This window comes from Oncorhynchus keta, chromosome 7 (assembly GCF_023373465.1).
Source record: "Oncorhynchus keta strain PuntledgeMale-10-30-2019 chromosome 7, Oket_V2, whole genome shotgun sequence".
Classification (NCBI taxonomy): Eukaryota; Metazoa; Chordata; class Actinopteri; order Salmoniformes; family Salmonidae; genus Oncorhynchus; species Oncorhynchus keta.
Window position 1 is genome coordinate 47,086,107 of NC_068427.1, and position 17,126 is coordinate 47,103,232.

The window sequence follows — 17,126 nt, forward strand, 5'->3', positions numbered from 1 at the left end:
GCTCAAGTTTTCAGTTTTTTTTGTCTTATTTGTTGTCTGTTTCACAATGGAAAATATTTTGCATCTTCAAAGTGGTTGGTATGTGGTGTAAATCAAATGATTACAACCCCCCCAAAAATCAATTTTAATTCCAGGTTGTAAAGCAACAAAATATGAAAAATGCAAAGGGGGTTGAATACTTTCACAAGCCACTGTAGGTCTCTCTTTATGTAGTGTTGTGTGTTTTGTCCTATATTATTATTATTATATATATATTTTTTAAATCCCAGCTCCCGTCCTCGCAGGAGGCCTTTTGCTTTCTGGTAAGCCGTGATTGTAAATAATAATTTGTTCTTAACTGACTTGGCTAGTTAAATAAAAGTAAAATAAACTAAATAAAATGAAATGAAAATACCCATCCATTTCAGGTTCAGATTAATGAAGAACATCCTGAAGTAGCCGAGGGGCAAACGCTCCACGTATGCGCGGCGTCTGACGTCAAAAGGGGGTTGCTGTTTCGTAAAAAATGTTTTTTAAACTTTTTGGTCTTCATTTAAGGTTAGCCATGTGGTTAAGGTTTGGTTAAAAATAACATTTTAAGAAAATAAATTGTAAAAAATAATCTGGGTGTATGACTTTGTGTCTGTGGTAACTCTTTGCCACGCCTCTTCGCCTCCTAATATAACCAACATAGAGGAAATGTTGTTTCTGTATGAGAGAGGATCTTCGGACTAAAATACTGTCCAGGTAAATTGCAAAAAAAGAAAAGAGTTGTAAACGCTAATGCTAGCAGATGTGTTGTGTTTTCTTCACGCTAGAACTGCAGCCACTTCATCCGAAACGCGATTCAATATCAATATGCAGGAAGTTGAATAAAGTTGTCTGTCTAGCCAAGCACGATGCAACTTGGCAGATAACTGTTTGGTTGGTAAATTTTGTCGTTGGGTTGCTCCCTTTTTCTCTGTAAAAGTTGTGAAATTGGTTTGCAAGTTTACAGTCGCTTGACGTTGAACACTTTTCTAGCCTTCCTGTTATAAGCCCTAGTTAGTTAAATAACTAAGTTGGTTTGCTAGCCAGCTAAAACTATAAGCTACTTCATGCACACGTTTGGTAGATAGTGGCATAGTGTGCATTTGCTTGTTTCTCTGCCGAATGTGAATGGTACCATAATACCAATTTAGTCTGTATGATAATATTAAACAAGTATTAACGTTGTTCAGCAACACGCAATTGAACTTATTGGAGGCTTGGCGTTAGCTAACAAGCCTAGACGGTCCATAATAGCAAAGTGTTATTAAACTGTGAATTTGTGTACACTCATCAACTGTTGCGTGCTCCTTTCATATCATAAACTACACACGTTTTGATAGCTAAGTCCTTGCCAGGTCAATTTGTAAACATGCATCATGGTACCCACTTTGGGTTTAGCTAGCTAATGTAGCTATGTCATGTGTCAATCAATAATGCTTTTGCGGTAGCTACCATTTTGGTCTTCGAGTCCCACACTCATTTACTGTCAGTAGTTGTACCCAAACATGCAGTGTCATCATAACTAACTTCCTTGTACAAGAATGGTTTTGTAATCCTTTTGTTTTAATAGATCATCCCAGTATGCGTTATTAAAACAACGTTTTTGTCAACAGGTGGCGAGATCTTCCACTGAGGGACTTGACAAATCAGAGGGGTCTAAAAATACCCACTTTATTCGGACCTCAATATGGGGGTATTAATATCCCGGTTTAGGGTATGTATTGCATAACTTGTTCATTTTAGCGGTCCTGTATGGTTGTTGGTAGAGCATGGTGGGTTGTATTCCTGGGGCCACCCATACCTAAACTGTATGTACCAGTGTTTCCCCTAGAAAAACATTTATGCAGCATTAGCAAAGTTAGGGTGTGGACAATGGCATGGTTTTTAAATATAGCTAAATATAAATTAATCTGTTTCATGAGCTGAAATAAAAAATGCCCCAAAAATTAGCAAATGCACAAATAACTTATTTCAAAATTTTTGAGAATTTGACAGATTGTCCAACGGGCCTCACAACTGCAGACCATGTGTATGGAGTTTGTGTGGTTGAGCGATTTGCTGATGGAATTGTTGTGAACAGTGCCCCATGGTGGAGGTATGGGCAAGCATAAGCTATGGACAATGAACACAACTGCATTTTAAGGATGACAATTTGAATGCACCGAGATACCGTGACGAGATCCTGAGGCCCATTGTAGTGCCATTTCATTTGCCGCCATCACATTGTGTTTCAGCATGATAATGCACTGCCCCATGTTGCAAGTATCTGTACACAATTCCTGGATGATGAAAATGACCCAGTTCTTCCATAGCTTGCATACTCACCAGACATGGCACCCATTGAGCATGTTTGGGATGCTGTGGATCAATGCGTTTGACACCGTGTTCCAGTTCCCGCCAATATCCAGCAACTTCGCAAAGCTATTGAAGAACAACATTCCACAGGCCACAATCAACTCTATGTGAAGGAGATGTCGCTCTGCATAAGGCAAATGGTGGTCACACCAGATACTGACTGGTTTTCTGCAATCTGTGATCAACAGATGGGTTTCTGTACTCCCAGTCATGTGAAATCCATAGAATAGTGCCTCATTTATTTCAATTTACTTATTTCCTTATGAACTATGACTTTGAAATAGTTCCATGTTGTATTTAATTGTTTATACACACACGGTGCATTCGCAAAGTTTTCAGACCTTTCCGGGAAGTACAAAACTAAAACGTATTAAATACATGTTTTTTTTCATCAATACACTACCCCATAATGACAGTGAAAACAGGTCTTTAGAAATGTTTGCAAAAAACAGATACCTTATATACATAAGTATTCAGACCCTTTTACTATGATACTTGAAATTGAGTTAAGGTGCATCCTGTTTCCATTGATGCGACAACTATATTGGAGTCCACCTGTGGTAGATTAATTGATTGGACATGATTCGGAAATGGCACACCTGTCTAAGGTTGCACAGTTGACAGTGCATGTCAGAGTAAAAACCAAGCCATGAGGTTGACTGAATTGTCCGTAGAGCTCCGAAACAGGATTGTGTCTAGGGAAAGTGTTGAGGGTCCCCAAGAACAGTGGCCTCCATCATTCTTAAACAGAAGAAATTTGGAACCACCAAGACTCTTCCTAGAGCTGGCCACCTGGCCAAACTGAGCAATCAGGGAGGTGACCAAGAATCTTATGGTCACTCTGACAGAGCTCCAGAGTTCCTCTGTGGAGATTGTCCTTCTGGAAGGTTCTCCCATCTCTGCAGCACACCACCAATCAGGCTTTTATGGTAGTGCCCAGACGGCCACTCAGTAAAAGGCACATGCCTGTTTGGAGTTTGCAAAAATGCACCTAAAGGACTGTCAGACTGAGAAAAAAGATTATCTGGTCTGATGAAACCTAGATGTAACTCTTTGGCCTGAATGCCAAGTATTACGTCTGGAGGAAACCTGGCACCATCCCTACGGTGAAGCATGGTAGTGGCTGTATCATGCTGTGGGAATGTTTTTCTAAGATGAACGGAGCAAAGTACAGAGATCTCTGATGAAAACCTGCTCCAGAGCACTCAGGACCTCAGACTGGGGCTAAGGTTCACCTTCCAACAGGAAAACAACCCTATGCACACAGCCAAGACAATGCAGGAGTGGCTTCAGGACAGGTCGCCGAATGCCCTTGAGTGGCCCAGAACCTGATCAAACATCTCTGGAGCGACGCTCCCCATCCAACCTGACAGCGCTTGAGAGGGTCTGCAGAGAAGAATGGTAGAAACTCCGTCAAATACAGGTGTGTCAAGCTTGTATCGTCATACCCAATAAGACTCCAGGCTGTAATTGCTGCCAAAGGTGCTTTTTTTCCCCCTTTTTATTTTCTCCCCGCCTTTTGTTTAACCAGGTAGGCTTGTTGAGAACAAGTTCTCATTTACAACTGCGACCTGGCCAAGATAAAGCAAAGCAGTGCAACACAAACAACAGAGTTACACATGCATTAAACTAGCATACAGTCGGTAACACAATATAAAAAAGAGTCTATACACAGTGTGTGCAAATGGCATGAGGTGGTAAGGCAATAAATAGGCCATAGTAGCAAAGTAATTACAATTTAGCAGATTAACACAGGAGTGATTGATGATGATGATCAGATGATGGTGTGTAAGTAGTGATATTGGTGTGCAAAAGAGCAGCAAAGTAAGTAAAAACACTATGGGGAAGAGGTAGGTAGATTGGGTGGGCTATTTGCAGATGGACTATGCACAGCTGCAGTGATCGGTTAGCTGCTATCTGATGTTTAAAGTTAGAGGGAAATGTAAGGCTTCAGGGTTTATTTTTTTAAATTTTTTTAAAAATTGCAATTCGTTCCAGTCACTGGCAGCAGAGAACTGGAAGGAAAGGCGGCCAAAGGAGGTGTTGGCTTTGGGGATGACCAGTGAGATATACCTGCAGGAGCGCGTGCTATGGGTGGGTGTTATCGTGAGCTGAGAAGGCGGAGCTTTACCTAACATAGACTTATAGATGACCTGGAGCCAGTGGGTCTGGCGACTAGTATGTAGCTAGAGCCAGCCGACTAGAGCATACAGGTCACAGTGGTGGGTGGTATAAGGGGCTTTGGTAACCAAACGGATGGCACTGTGATAAACTGCATCCAATTTGCTGAGTAGAGTATTGTAAGCTATTTTGTAGATGACATCGCCGTAGTCGAGGATCGGTAGGATAGTCAGTTTTACTAGGGTAAGTTTGGCAGCGTGAGTGAAGGAGGCTTTGTTGTGAAATAGGAAGCCAATTCTAGATTAGATTTTTGATTGGAGATGTTTGATGTGAGTCTGGAAGGAGAGTTTACATTCTAGCCAGACACCTTGGTATTTGTAGTTGTTCACGTATTCTAGGTCATCTGTGATTTGGGTGAAGGAGAAGCTGGGGAGGCTCGGGCAAGTAGCTGCAAAGGGTGCAGAGCTGTTGGTTGGGGTAGCCCGGAGGAAAGCATGGCCAGCTGCAGAGATGCTTATTGAAATTTAATTAACACGGTCACCACTGATAAATCCATGACATCTAGCCTCAGTGTAGTGGGCAGCTGGGAGGAGGTGCTCTTGTTCTCCATGGACTTCAGTGTCTCAGAACTTTTTGGAGTTAGAGCTACAAGATGCAAATTTCTGTTTGAAAAAGCTAGCCTTTGCTTTCCTGACTGACTGTATTGGTTCCAGTTGCCTATCACTGGGAACAGTTGCATATCACGGGGACTATTTGATGCTATTGCAGTCTTCCACAGGATATTTTTGTGCTGGTCAAGGGTAGTCAGGTCTGGAGTGAACCAAGGGCTATATCTGTTCTTAGTTCTAAAAATGTTTGCAAGGGGCATGCTTATTTAAGATGGTGAGGAAATTACTTTTAAAGAACGATCAGGCATCCTCGACTGACGGGATGAGGTCAATATCCTTCCAGGATATATCAAGCTGAACCTCGGCAAGACGGAGCTGCTCTTCCTCCCGGGGAAGGACTGCCCGTTCCATGATCTCGCCATCACGGTTGACAACTCCATTGTGTCCTCCTCCCAGAGCGCTAAGAACCTTGGCGTGATCCTGGACAACACCCTGTCGTTCTCAACTAACATCAAGGCGGTGGCCCGTTCCTGTAGGTTCATGCTCTACAACATCCGCAGAGTACGACCCTGCCTCACACAGGAAGCGGCGCAGGTCCTAATCCAGGCACTTGTCATCTCCCGTCTGGATTACTGCAACTCTCTGTTGGCTGGGCTCCCTGCCTGTGCCATTAAACCCCTACAACTCATCCAGAACGCCGCAGCCTGTCTGGTGTTCAACCTTCCTAAGTTCTCTCACGTCACCCCGCTCCTCCGCTCTCTCCACTGGCTTCCAGTTGAAGCTCGCATCCGCTACAAGACCATGGTGCTTGCCTACGGAGCTGTGAGGGGAACGGCACCTCAGTACCTCCAGGCTCTGATCAGGCCCTACACCCAAACAAGGGCACTGCGTTCATCCACCTCTGGCCTGCTCGCCTCCCTACCACTGAGGAAGTACAGTTCCCGCTCAGCCCAGTCAAAACTGTTCGCTGCTCTGGCTCCCCAATGGTGGAACACACTCCCTCACGACGCCAGGACAGCGGAGGCAATCACCACCTTCCGGAGACACCTGAAACCCCACCTCTTTAAGGAATACCTAGGATAGGATAAAGTAATCCTTCTCACCCCCCTTAAAAGATTTAGATGCACTATTGTAAAGTGGCTGTTCCACTGGATGTCATAAGGTGAATGCACCAATTTGTAAGTCGCTCTGGATAAGAGCGTCTGCTAAATGACTTAAATGTAAATGTAAGGATACCTGGGCCAGGTCGTTTTAGAAAGGCCTGCCCGCAGAAGTGCTTTAGGGAGCGTTTGACAGTGATGCGGGGTGGTCGTTTGACCGCGGACCCATCGCGGATGCAGGCAATGAGGCGGTAACCGCTGAGATCTTGATTGAAAACAGCAGAGGTATATTTGGAGAGCAAGTTGGTCACGATAATATCGGAGGGTGCCCATGTTTACAGATTTAGGGTTGTACCTGGTGGTTTCCTTGATCATTTGTGAGATTGAGGGCATCTAGCTTAGATTGTAGGACTGCTGGGGTGTGAAGCACATCCCAGTTTAGGTCACCTAACAGAACAAACTCTGAAGATGGATGGGGGGCAATCAATTCACATGTTGTTCAGGGCACAGCTGGGAGCTGATGGGAGTCTATAACAGGCGGCAACAGTGACTTATTTCTCGAGAGAATAATTAAAAAAATTAGAAGCTCGACCTGTTTGGGCATAGACCTGGAAAGTATGACAGAACTTTGCAAGCAATCTCTGCGGTAGATTGCAACTGCTTCAACAAAGTACTGAGTAAAGGGTCTGAACACTTATGTAATTGTGATATTATTTTTATACATTTGCAAAAATGTCTTACTCTTTTTGCTTTGTCATTATGGTGTGTTGATTGAGGGGGTGGGGGGTGTTTTTACTCCCTGGCCTCACACAATACCGTATAATGTCAAATTAGAATTATGTTTAGACGTTTGTATTAATTCAATTAAAAGCTGAAATGTCTCACTCACAGCTGTAATCCCTGCCAAAGGTGATTCTTCTAACTTGTATTGACTCAGGGGTGTGAATACGTATGTCCATTTAAAAAAAAAAAAAAAAGTTCTATATTTCATCTTCAATAAATTAGCAAAACATTTCTAACCGTGTTTACACAGTCATTATGGGGTTGTGTGGGAGGGGAGGGGGTGTATATATTTAATCCATTTTGGATTCAGGCTGTAAAATGTGGGATAAGTCAAGGGGTGTGAATCATTTTTGAAAGGTGTGTGTGTGTGTGTATATTTGTCATGGGGTGGCAGACGTTTGCAGCAACCCTCTAAATTCCAGAGAATAGTCCTGTGCTCTGCTAGTCCTATTGATAGTACCCAGCTTACTGATGTCAAAGCAAGTATTCCTTCTCTGATACATTTTAACTTGTTCTTTTGACAGACTAAGCCATCCACTGTAGAGGTTTTGGAAGGAATTGATAAGGTATGTGGGTTTTTGGGGGGGGTTGTGTCAAGATGGTGTTGATCAGGACTATTTTTGGGGATGTCGCTCTAGAGATTGACCTTGTTACACTATACATCCCATCTCGACCTTGAGGTCACTCTAGGCGATGTCCAGCAGAGTGACGGACTCATGTTTCCTAGCACCAGTGGAAGATGGGTCACTACACTGCCCACCAACTGATATTTTTGGGGTGTGGCTAAATCGAACGAAGAACCAAAGGGTGTTTTCTAATCCCTCTTAATAAAAAAAGGATAGAAAATTTGGTAATGCACCCTGACATTGAGTAAATAGGCTTTTGTCAAGATTACCAGAGGGAGGCATGGAGAAGTCCTATGATGTGTCTGGGATTGTACACGGCTGTTGAATTGATGTGTGGTCTTTGCTGGTTGTTTATTCATTATACACAAGGTACAATACTATTACATATATCTATAGGGTTATGTTGGGCTAACTTAGTTACATTATTAGTAAGAAAATTGTGGAATATGAAACTACTTTTTGTCATTCTAGAGAGGGAAGTTTTTATAGTCATGGAAAATGTTTTATTTACAGGATATACAGACTGGTGAGGAATGTAGAGAACTGTATCAAAGACAGTTGAAGCAATGGATATGGAGACTACTGCTGTACTCGTCTCTTCTCTACCTGATGGCCAGCATAATTGTGTATCTCTGGTACCTCCCTGAACAGATGATTGGGAAGGTCATATTGGCCCTTCCGTATGTGATATTTCCACTATTGTAAGTATCTATATAGAGAGAGAGAGAGATCGCTATGTCTATTTGTAGTTGGTTGCTTACCCGTCTGTTCTAATTGTTCTTTCCCCAGTGTATGCCTCCTTCGAAAGGGGCTGATTGCTCTTTTTAACAGAAGAACGGAAAAAAACAGTATGTGCTTTAGTCTGCCTCATCATGACATGCTGCTTTCATTTGGTATAATCAGTAAAAATGTTTTTTGTTTTTGTTTTTTTTTAGATGAAAAATTGGACGATCTCAAATCACAAAAACGAAAAATTGTAAGTTAACTTTTTCTGTGGTTGTCTTTTGATTGGGTGAACATGGACTGGACTGATATTAGAATCCGGCATAGCTGCCCCCTTATACCTGGATAAGGGTGAACATAATGTGGATCCCTTAATCATTCATGAAGGGGTCAAATGAAAAGAGCTGAGATGTCAGCACTTTATATACTATCCTTGTACTTCTTTACACCCCGTAACTAATTTGTAAGTGGATTTAATATGCCATTTTGAGACATTTACCACCTCGAGATTAACCCTTTTACAAGGTGGCGTACCGACGATATGCAGGAGTCTTCATGCCCTGTTCTGCTATTATCGAGCTTTTACAGCACTTTGCTTAGATAATTGCTACTCCTAATAAATCATCTAAAAATCTATGCAGACAGCTGTTAATTGGCCTAAAGACTTTACTTGGTAAAGCACTCTGCTAACGTCTCTTAAACTAATAGCGTTTAGTGCTAGAAGGAAATAAATCTGAGTAATTGCTTGTCATGTCTAATAACGTTCAATAATTATGGCTGATGGATTTTCACACTCCATTATCGAAGTAGTGCATGTAATTATTATTCTCATTATGTCTGAACAATAAGCTATTTGGTATTTCCCTTTTTGTTTAATTAAGTTTCTACAAAAACAACTAATTGAATGATGTGTAGACCTACTACAACTGCTTTTATTCTGAAAACCTTTTAATATATCATTGATGGTAGAATGTGGGTCTGGCTGTCAGTTGACTTTTTGTCGGTAGCTGGTCTTTATAGTGTTTCATTAGACCAGATAAGAAACATCTAGTTGAGAATATCAGTCTTGACTTCAAACACCAACATAAGGAGTTCACAGTTCTGTTTCTGTGCAGTTTTATTGAGTAGTTGTATCCTATTGATTTGGTGTTGAAGACTTTTTCCACGTATTGTAAAGATCTGATCATCTGTACAGATGCAAGAAAGTATATGTGGTCGTAGGACCCCCCCCCCCATGTTAAAGCAGTTAATTATTCCAGTCACTTAATTAATTGCTTGTTCACTTGCTCTTTTTTTAAAAATTTGATTAATTACTATGTGAAAGATACGACATTGGTTATCATTGTCTCATTACGGTCATTGGATTTTAACAATTAATTGTGTGGAATGGTGACGTGTCATATCAACATCATTAGTCAATTAACAGATCGCTCAAACATAAGCTATTAGAACAGAAACCTGCATACTCAACAGGGTTTTCTGGAAGACCAACACTATGGCACTTGACTGATGAAATGACTCGTACTGAATCAACCTCACTTTCAATGTGTTCAAATATGAACTGCTCTTGTCCAACAGCTGTTAGAGGTGATGGAAACTGAAACCTATAAAACTGCAAAAATGATTCTGGAGAGATTTGATCCTGACTCAAAAGCAAAGGTGAGAATTTTTTATTTTAACTTTATATTTAACTAGGCAAGTCAGTTAAGAACAAATTCTTATTTTCAATGAAGGCCTAGGGGGCAGGGGCAGAACGACAGATTTTTACCTTGTCAGCTAGGGGATGTGATCTTGCAACCTTTCGGTTACTATTCACTAGGCTACCCTGCCGCCCCAATTACATCTGCCTATGAGCCCACTAATTCTGTGAATTAACCTTGAAAGTACATCTATCTTATTCTTGTTTTCAATTTCAAGGTGCCAGTATCCCTTCCAAATGAAATGCCTATGACTCCAAAACCTCACCAGGGTAATGTATTTCAAAACCTCACCAGGGTAATGTATTTCAAAACCTCACCAGGGTAATGTAGTTGCCCTTAAAAAAAAAATGTATTTAAGGCCTTTTATGTGCTTGCATGGCTTACCGTTGGTGAACATCCCTGCATGGTGTCCTCCTTTATAGAACTCCGTCAGCGTCATGTCACTCCTCGTCCCCCGATGGCGTTGACTCCTGCCGCAGCCCGTCCTCCTCGTCCCCCGGTGGCGGTGACTCCTGCCGCAGCCAGTCTTCTTCTGGCCCCAGGGGCCACCCATGCAGGGCCACCCCTCCACTCCGCTCCTGGAGGACCCCCAGAGAGGATCCTGTCTGAGGCTGCTCAGCAGAGCTTGATGAAGAGGCCCATGACCCCTGGCACACTTGTTCCAGGAGTGGGTGAGTGGCTGCACACGGAGACCTTATCATAATGTGCTTAAGGTGATTTAAAAATGTATACTTATTTTTTTACAACCATCATTTTCTCCTAGTCCTTCAGGGATGGGACTTTTCTATACTTTTGAATTTTACTACATTTTTTTTTTACAAGAATGATAGTTTGTTTTATAGCTGGTAGTTCTGGCCAATTGAGTGTAGTATTTGAATCCATTATGGTAGGGGATGCCTTAAAACATACTGAAGGTCAAGTTTGCTCCAGAGAAAATACCTAGGCAACTACATTATGTCAGTAGTCTGGCCTAAGTCGATAGATGTGAATTTTGAAATAGAAGTTAGTGAATTTGGTGGATTTTTTATTTTTTTTTCACCAAGATTTCTCACCATACGACCTTTGACCAAGACTGTTAAAAATATGACGCTTATTCTTAATAAATGCCTTTCTAATACCAGGAAACATTTGTCATGGGCACACCTTGCAAATGTTTCATATAGCTTGATACTATCATGCACTTTTGTAAAAAAAAATACATTTTGATAGTCACTACAGTTTCCATATGTTGGTATATGAATAAGCAGTAGGAAACTATTGGTTAGTGTATATTAATTACCGCTCAGTAACACAGCAGGGATTCTTGTATACGTGCTGTGCAAGTGAGATCCATTTCCAAGTCATTATTAAAATGTGTCCTTTTCAAACATGTTATAGTGGGCCTCTGCAGCGAACTGTAGATTTGGGTCTTGCTGTTTTTTTATGAAGCTTCTGGGCCTCCGTGTGATCAGTATTTGAGACCAGCTAATGTTCATGTGTGTTCTGCACCCCCCCCCAGGCCCTCCCCTGCCCAGACCTGTCCTCCCCAGGGATCGCGGCGCCATGGACAGGGTTATTGAGTACCTTGTCGGCGATGGCCCTCAGAATAGGTAGAGTAGCTTCTTTTATGTGTCACCTAAAGATGTGTGATTTGGACAGATGTCAGCATCTATCGTTTTTAACACTGGCAATGTATTGCTATTATGATAATTTTTCAATCCTCAGCAAAAAAAAAAAGAATCTTCTGATTTCATTGCATGTATGCAACATGTATTTTCTCCCTCCCAGATATGCCCTCATATGTCAGCAGTGTCTCACCCATAACGGCATGGCATTAAAAGAGGAATTTGAATATATTGGTAAGATTTTGAGAAACATATCTGTCACTCTCCATCAAACACTATGCCCTTTATTTGCCCTCTAGCATTTGGCAGCACTGTATTTTCAGGCTCTTAAAAGCCTCTGCCACTACTGGCCTCTGAAAGCATCTAGATTGAATATACAAATAAGGGCAACCCATTGATCTGATGCATTTATGATGCAATTATTTTTGGAATATCATTGGTTTTTATCTTCACATTAATCTGTTTACATGGAAATGAATGCCAATCATACAGTTGACAGTGTACTTCGACCATAGTGGTTTTGTCTCGTTTCAGCCTTTAGATGTGCATATTGTTGTTTCCTGAACCCTGCGAGAAAGGCCAGACCCCAAGCCCCCCGACTCCCTGAGATCGGTGCCGAGACGAAGATCCTCACCGACGCACCCGTCGCAACACCACCTGAAGCCGATGAGAGCCCCGTTGCTGCAGGTATGTCTCTGCTAACCCAACAAGCAGTGGAAGAATCACATTGTCCTAATTGTTTGCTTACTTGAATGCCTGTTAAACCTGATGATATATTGATCCTGTCAATATTCAGTTGAGGAGAAATGGCCTTCTCCCCTAGCTGTAGAGGAGATCCAGGAGTTGACAGTTACTCCAACAGAGAGTGCCCCTGAAACAAAAGGGTCAGAAACCCCAGGCTGTCTGCGAACCACCCCAGAGAAGTCCGATGGAGAACTGGATATGTCCGATATGGAGGTTCAATAGAATGTTGTTTCAACATCATTTTAGGCTGGAGCTAATATTCTTTTTTTTAGGTATTTTTCTTAGTTTTTTAAAAGTAAACTTAATAACATCAATGCTGTGAGTAAGAATCGTAGAATGACAGGCTAAGGGTTTGGTATGAACTTAAATAAATAAAACATTTTTTCCTGTCTGTTATAGTGATAGCATATAAACTGAATCCTGATGGTAGGGGATAATGGACAGGCAATACTCTTGGGATTTGACGCGATGTCAATACTTTCATTCACTATTCCAGCACTTCCATCCATGAAGCAAAGAGCAGGTCTGCTAGCTAAGCGTTTGGCATTGATGCACAGCTGTAGAATGTTTATATATATATTTTTTTTTTCTTTTCCTTTTTAGTGTTTTAAATATTAAGCGGATAAGCAATTTGCCACATGACTATATTGTCTGTTTTGTGTGACGATGTCTGTCCATGTTGTCTACAGACAGGTAAACATGCTAATGCATGCTACTATTACTTAATAATAATAATGCAGAGGCCAAATGTAGCTAAGCAGTTGGTTTGTAGAATGCCGTTTTCTTCAGTTTGTTTTGCGTGAGTTATTTGCTACATTGTCACTATTTTTTTGTTCATTTTTTGTTGTTGTGAATGTCTGGCCATGTTTACAGAAATGCAAAAAAAATATACTGTCCGGTGTTCTATGAAATCTGTATATTTATAGTTGATGATATTTATAGATACTACAGTATTGGGATACAGTGCCTTTTGATCAGCATTGAATAGGTTTTGGATACTTCAAGCACCATGTGGCTAACATGTTTACACAGTAATGGTACTATCAGGAGTGCTTGGTTACATATGTATTGCTTAAAAGGAGAAAGATGTTCTGCTCTACTCTGCATCCGAGTGTGTTGCGCGTTTATACTTTGAAATAAAGATAGTCAATTTCAGTAAGCTGCATGTGTTCGCTTAGCATGATGAATTTTCCAGTTTCACAATGTGACAGAATTGTTTTGACGTTCTCCTCAGCAGCTATACCAACTGGAGGTCGACCGATTTATGATTTTTAACGCAGATACCGATTTATTGGAGAACCCAAAAAAAGCTGATACTGATTTAATCAGCTTTTTAAAAATAAATATATTTGTAATAATGACAATTACACCAATACTGAATGAACAATGAACACTTATTTTAACTTTATATAATCAATTTAGTCTCAAATAATGAAACATGTTCAAATAATGCAAAAACAGCATTGGAGAAGAAAGTAAAAGTGCAATATGTGCCATGCAAAAAAGCTCATGTTTAAGTTCCTTGTTCAGAACATATGAAAGCTGGTGGTTTATTATTCCCAGTTCTTCAATATTCCCAGTTAAGAAGTTTTAGGTAGTAGTTATTATAGGAATGATGACTTTCTCTCTATACCATTTGTATTTCATATACCTTTGAATATTGGATGTTCTAATAGGCACTATAGTATTGCCAGCCTAATCTCAGGAGTTGATAGGCTTGAAGTTATAAACAGTGCAATCCTTGAAGCACTGCTGGCAAACGCAGGAAAGTGCTGTTTGAATGAATGCTTACGAGCCTGCTCGATCAAATCACGGACTTAATTATAATAAACACACAGAAATACGCGCCTTAGGTCATTAACATGGTCAAATCCTGAAACGATCATTTCGAAAACCAAACATTTATTCTTTCGGTGAAATACAGAACAGTTCCGTATCTAACGGGTGGCATCCTAAAGTCTAAATATTGCTGTTACATTGCACAACCTTCAATGTTATGTCGTCATTATGTAAAATTCTGGCAAATGAATTAATTTTTTTGTTAGGAAGAAATGGTCTTCACACAGTTCGCAACGAGCCAGGCGGCCTAAACTGCTGCATATACCCTAACTCTGCTTGCACAGAACGTAAAAGTGACACAATTTCCCTAGTTAAAAGAAATTCATGTTAGCAGGCAATATTAACTAAATATGCAGGTTTAAAAATATATACTTTGATTTTAAGGCATTGATTTTTGATATTAAGAGAGGCATTGATTATTGATTTTTGATATTACGAGAGGCATTGATTATTGTTAGGTACACATTGGTGCAACTGTTTTTCAACTTTTTTTGCGAATGCGCTTGTTAAATCATCACCCATTTAGCGAAGTAGGCTGTGATTCGATGATAAATTAACAGGCACCGCATTGATTTATTTGCAATGCAGGACAAGCTAGTTAAACTAGTAATATCATCAACCATGTGTAATTAACTAGTGATTGATTGAGTTTAATTCAAGCTAGCAACTTACCTTGGCTCCTTGCTGCACTTGTGTAACAAGTGGTCAGCCTGCCACGCAGTCTCCTTGTGGAGTGCAATGTAATGGGCATCCAAAAATACCGATTATGAAAACTTAATAGGCCCTAATTAGTCGGCCCGACCTCTTAATACCAACCCTACCTCCAGCTGATGCAGACAATACTGCTACGGGTATGTCTTTGCTCACTCAGTTCAAACTTCAATGTAGAGCAAGTATTTGACTATATTTGACTTAAGTCGATCACGGTGAGCCAAAGGGAGAATCACTTGTAAACACTGGGGATAAAGATCATTTTCATTTGAGACCAAGCAGCCTGCTTCCCCCAGCTAAAGGGTAGAAACAGGACCCCCCTCCCAGAGAATTCAAATGGTGTGCTGGATGTCCCTGTTTTATAAATGTTCCTGTGAAAACGGCAATCTTCTGCACTGTCCTTAAGATCTGGCAAGGATCCTAATTATGGGCAAGAACCTGGCTACAAATGGTGTCCTCTGTCAGATATACTTTTCAGGAGTCAAATCAAAGTGAAATGTTGTGGTGATTCTAGATCCTACGCAGACATTACATCGGTAAAGCTCCCGGACCAGGATACTACTTATACCGTACATAGGATTTTAAAAGTTGAATAGAATGTTTTCAACATGTGAATACATGTGGAGCTGGGTATTGTTTTAAAATGTAATGGTTAGCAGTGTGCTCAAGTTTTGTCAATCATTTTATTTAACTAGGCAAGTCGGTTAAGAACAAATTCTTATTTACAATGACGGCCTACCCCGGGCAAACCCTAACCTGACGACGCTGGTCCAATTGTGTGATGCCCTATGGGACTCCTAATCACGGCCAGTTGTGATACAGCCTGGAATCGAACCAGGGGTGGTCGATTTTCTAAGTAATTCTCCACATTGTCATTGTTGTATACCAGTATTGAACAGGTTTTCCAAGCACAATATGGAGTTAACCACATGTTTGCATAGTAAAGGTACAATGAGTGCTTACTTATCTATGCATTGCTTAACACGAGAAAAAAAGATGTACTCTGCACCCAAGTGTCTTAAAGTGCTTGTGAAAATGCTAATTTCATAATTTGATTTTGATTAAAGGTTCAAAACTATGTTTAACTGGTGGAGTTTTTTATTTGGACATTTTGTTTATGCTTCTATTGATTTGTATGGTTCTTAAAGGTTGAGTGATTGCACTTACTGTCAGATCTTAGTGGAAGCTCTTACTGTCACTTACACATGTAAGATCTTGAAGTGGGGAGAATTTCATTAATGAATCTAGAAATGTGTATTGCATGTCACTACATCTTAGACCAAAACAGGTAAAACCATAGTGTCCATTTTGTTGAAATGAGCTGTTAGTTTGCTGGTTTGTCAACCACCTTGCCCCTGTTCCAATTCACCTATCACCATTGGACTTTCAGAAGAATGTTAAAACAGTCAATGTTCATCAGGAAGCTTATTTTAGCTCATTGGTCATTTCAGACAGTGTAAGAGAATGGTGTTGACAACCCCAGCCATTCTTGATGGCTTGAGAGTCATCACTGCAACGAAGTTGCCCACTGCCTTTTCATGACCCCCCCACCGATGATACAGCGTCAACGGTTGGTGGGGTCAACATCACACGTTTTTTCTTTGGGTTTTGATCATGTACGTTTACAGAGACGTGACCTTTCCGTGTTTAGTGATGCATCAATGTGACAGTGTAACGCCTGATTCCACCACAAGCTGCTTGACCTCTGACAGGAGCAATAGGACATCAATAGAACAGTGTTTGAACCTTCTTTTTTTTTTCACAATATAAACTGACTAAAATAGAAATGCAACATGTCTAGTGTTGGTCCTCTGTTTCACGAGGGAGGGAAAAAAAAAGATCCCAGAACTGTCATACGCACACATTTGTTTCCATCCCTATTTCTCTTTTGCCAAGATAATCCATCCACCTGACGAGTGTGGCATATCAAGAATCCGATTAAACGGCATGATCATTACACAGGTACACCTTGTGCTTGGGACAAAAGGACACTTTAAAATGTGCAGTTTTGACACACAACACAATGCAGAGATGTCTCAAGTTGAGGGAATGTGCAATTGCCAGATAATTGTATTCACTTTTTTTTTCTACCATAAACTGCCTCCAACATATTTTTTGAGGATTTGGCAGTATGTCCAAACGGCCTCACAACTGCAGGCCACGAGTTACCATGCCAGCCCAGGACTTCCACATCTAGCTTCTT

The 17,126-nt window shown here is 40.9% G+C and overlaps 1 protein-coding gene across 2 annotated transcripts; it reads left to right on the forward strand.

Moving 5' to 3' along the window:
• The first annotated feature begins 551 nt into the window (after positions 1-551).
• Positions 552-16,001, forward strand: LOC118373900 (endoplasmic reticulum junction formation protein lunapark-A-like). Of its 2 annotated transcripts, none has more exons than XM_035760184.2 (13): positions 552-726; positions 1,623-1,723; positions 7,501-7,542; positions 8,116-8,303; positions 8,392-8,450; positions 8,538-8,578; positions 9,904-9,984; positions 10,243-10,294; positions 10,448-10,696; positions 11,524-11,614; positions 11,793-11,863; positions 12,164-12,316; positions 12,453-16,001. In XM_035760184.2, the coding sequence occupies exons 2-13, from the start codon at positions 1,697-1,699 to the stop codon at positions 12,593-12,595; spliced, it is 1,197 nt and encodes a 398-aa protein (XP_035616077.2). In that variant the 5' UTR covers positions 552-726; positions 1,623-1,696; the 3' UTR covers positions 12,596-16,001. The 2 variants fall into 2 exon arrangements, with proteins under 2 accessions (XP_035616077.2, XP_035616078.2); XM_035760185.2 differs by having other exon boundaries at positions 559-726; positions 12,426-16,001.
• The last annotated feature ends 1,125 nt before the right edge of the window (positions 16,002-17,126 follow it).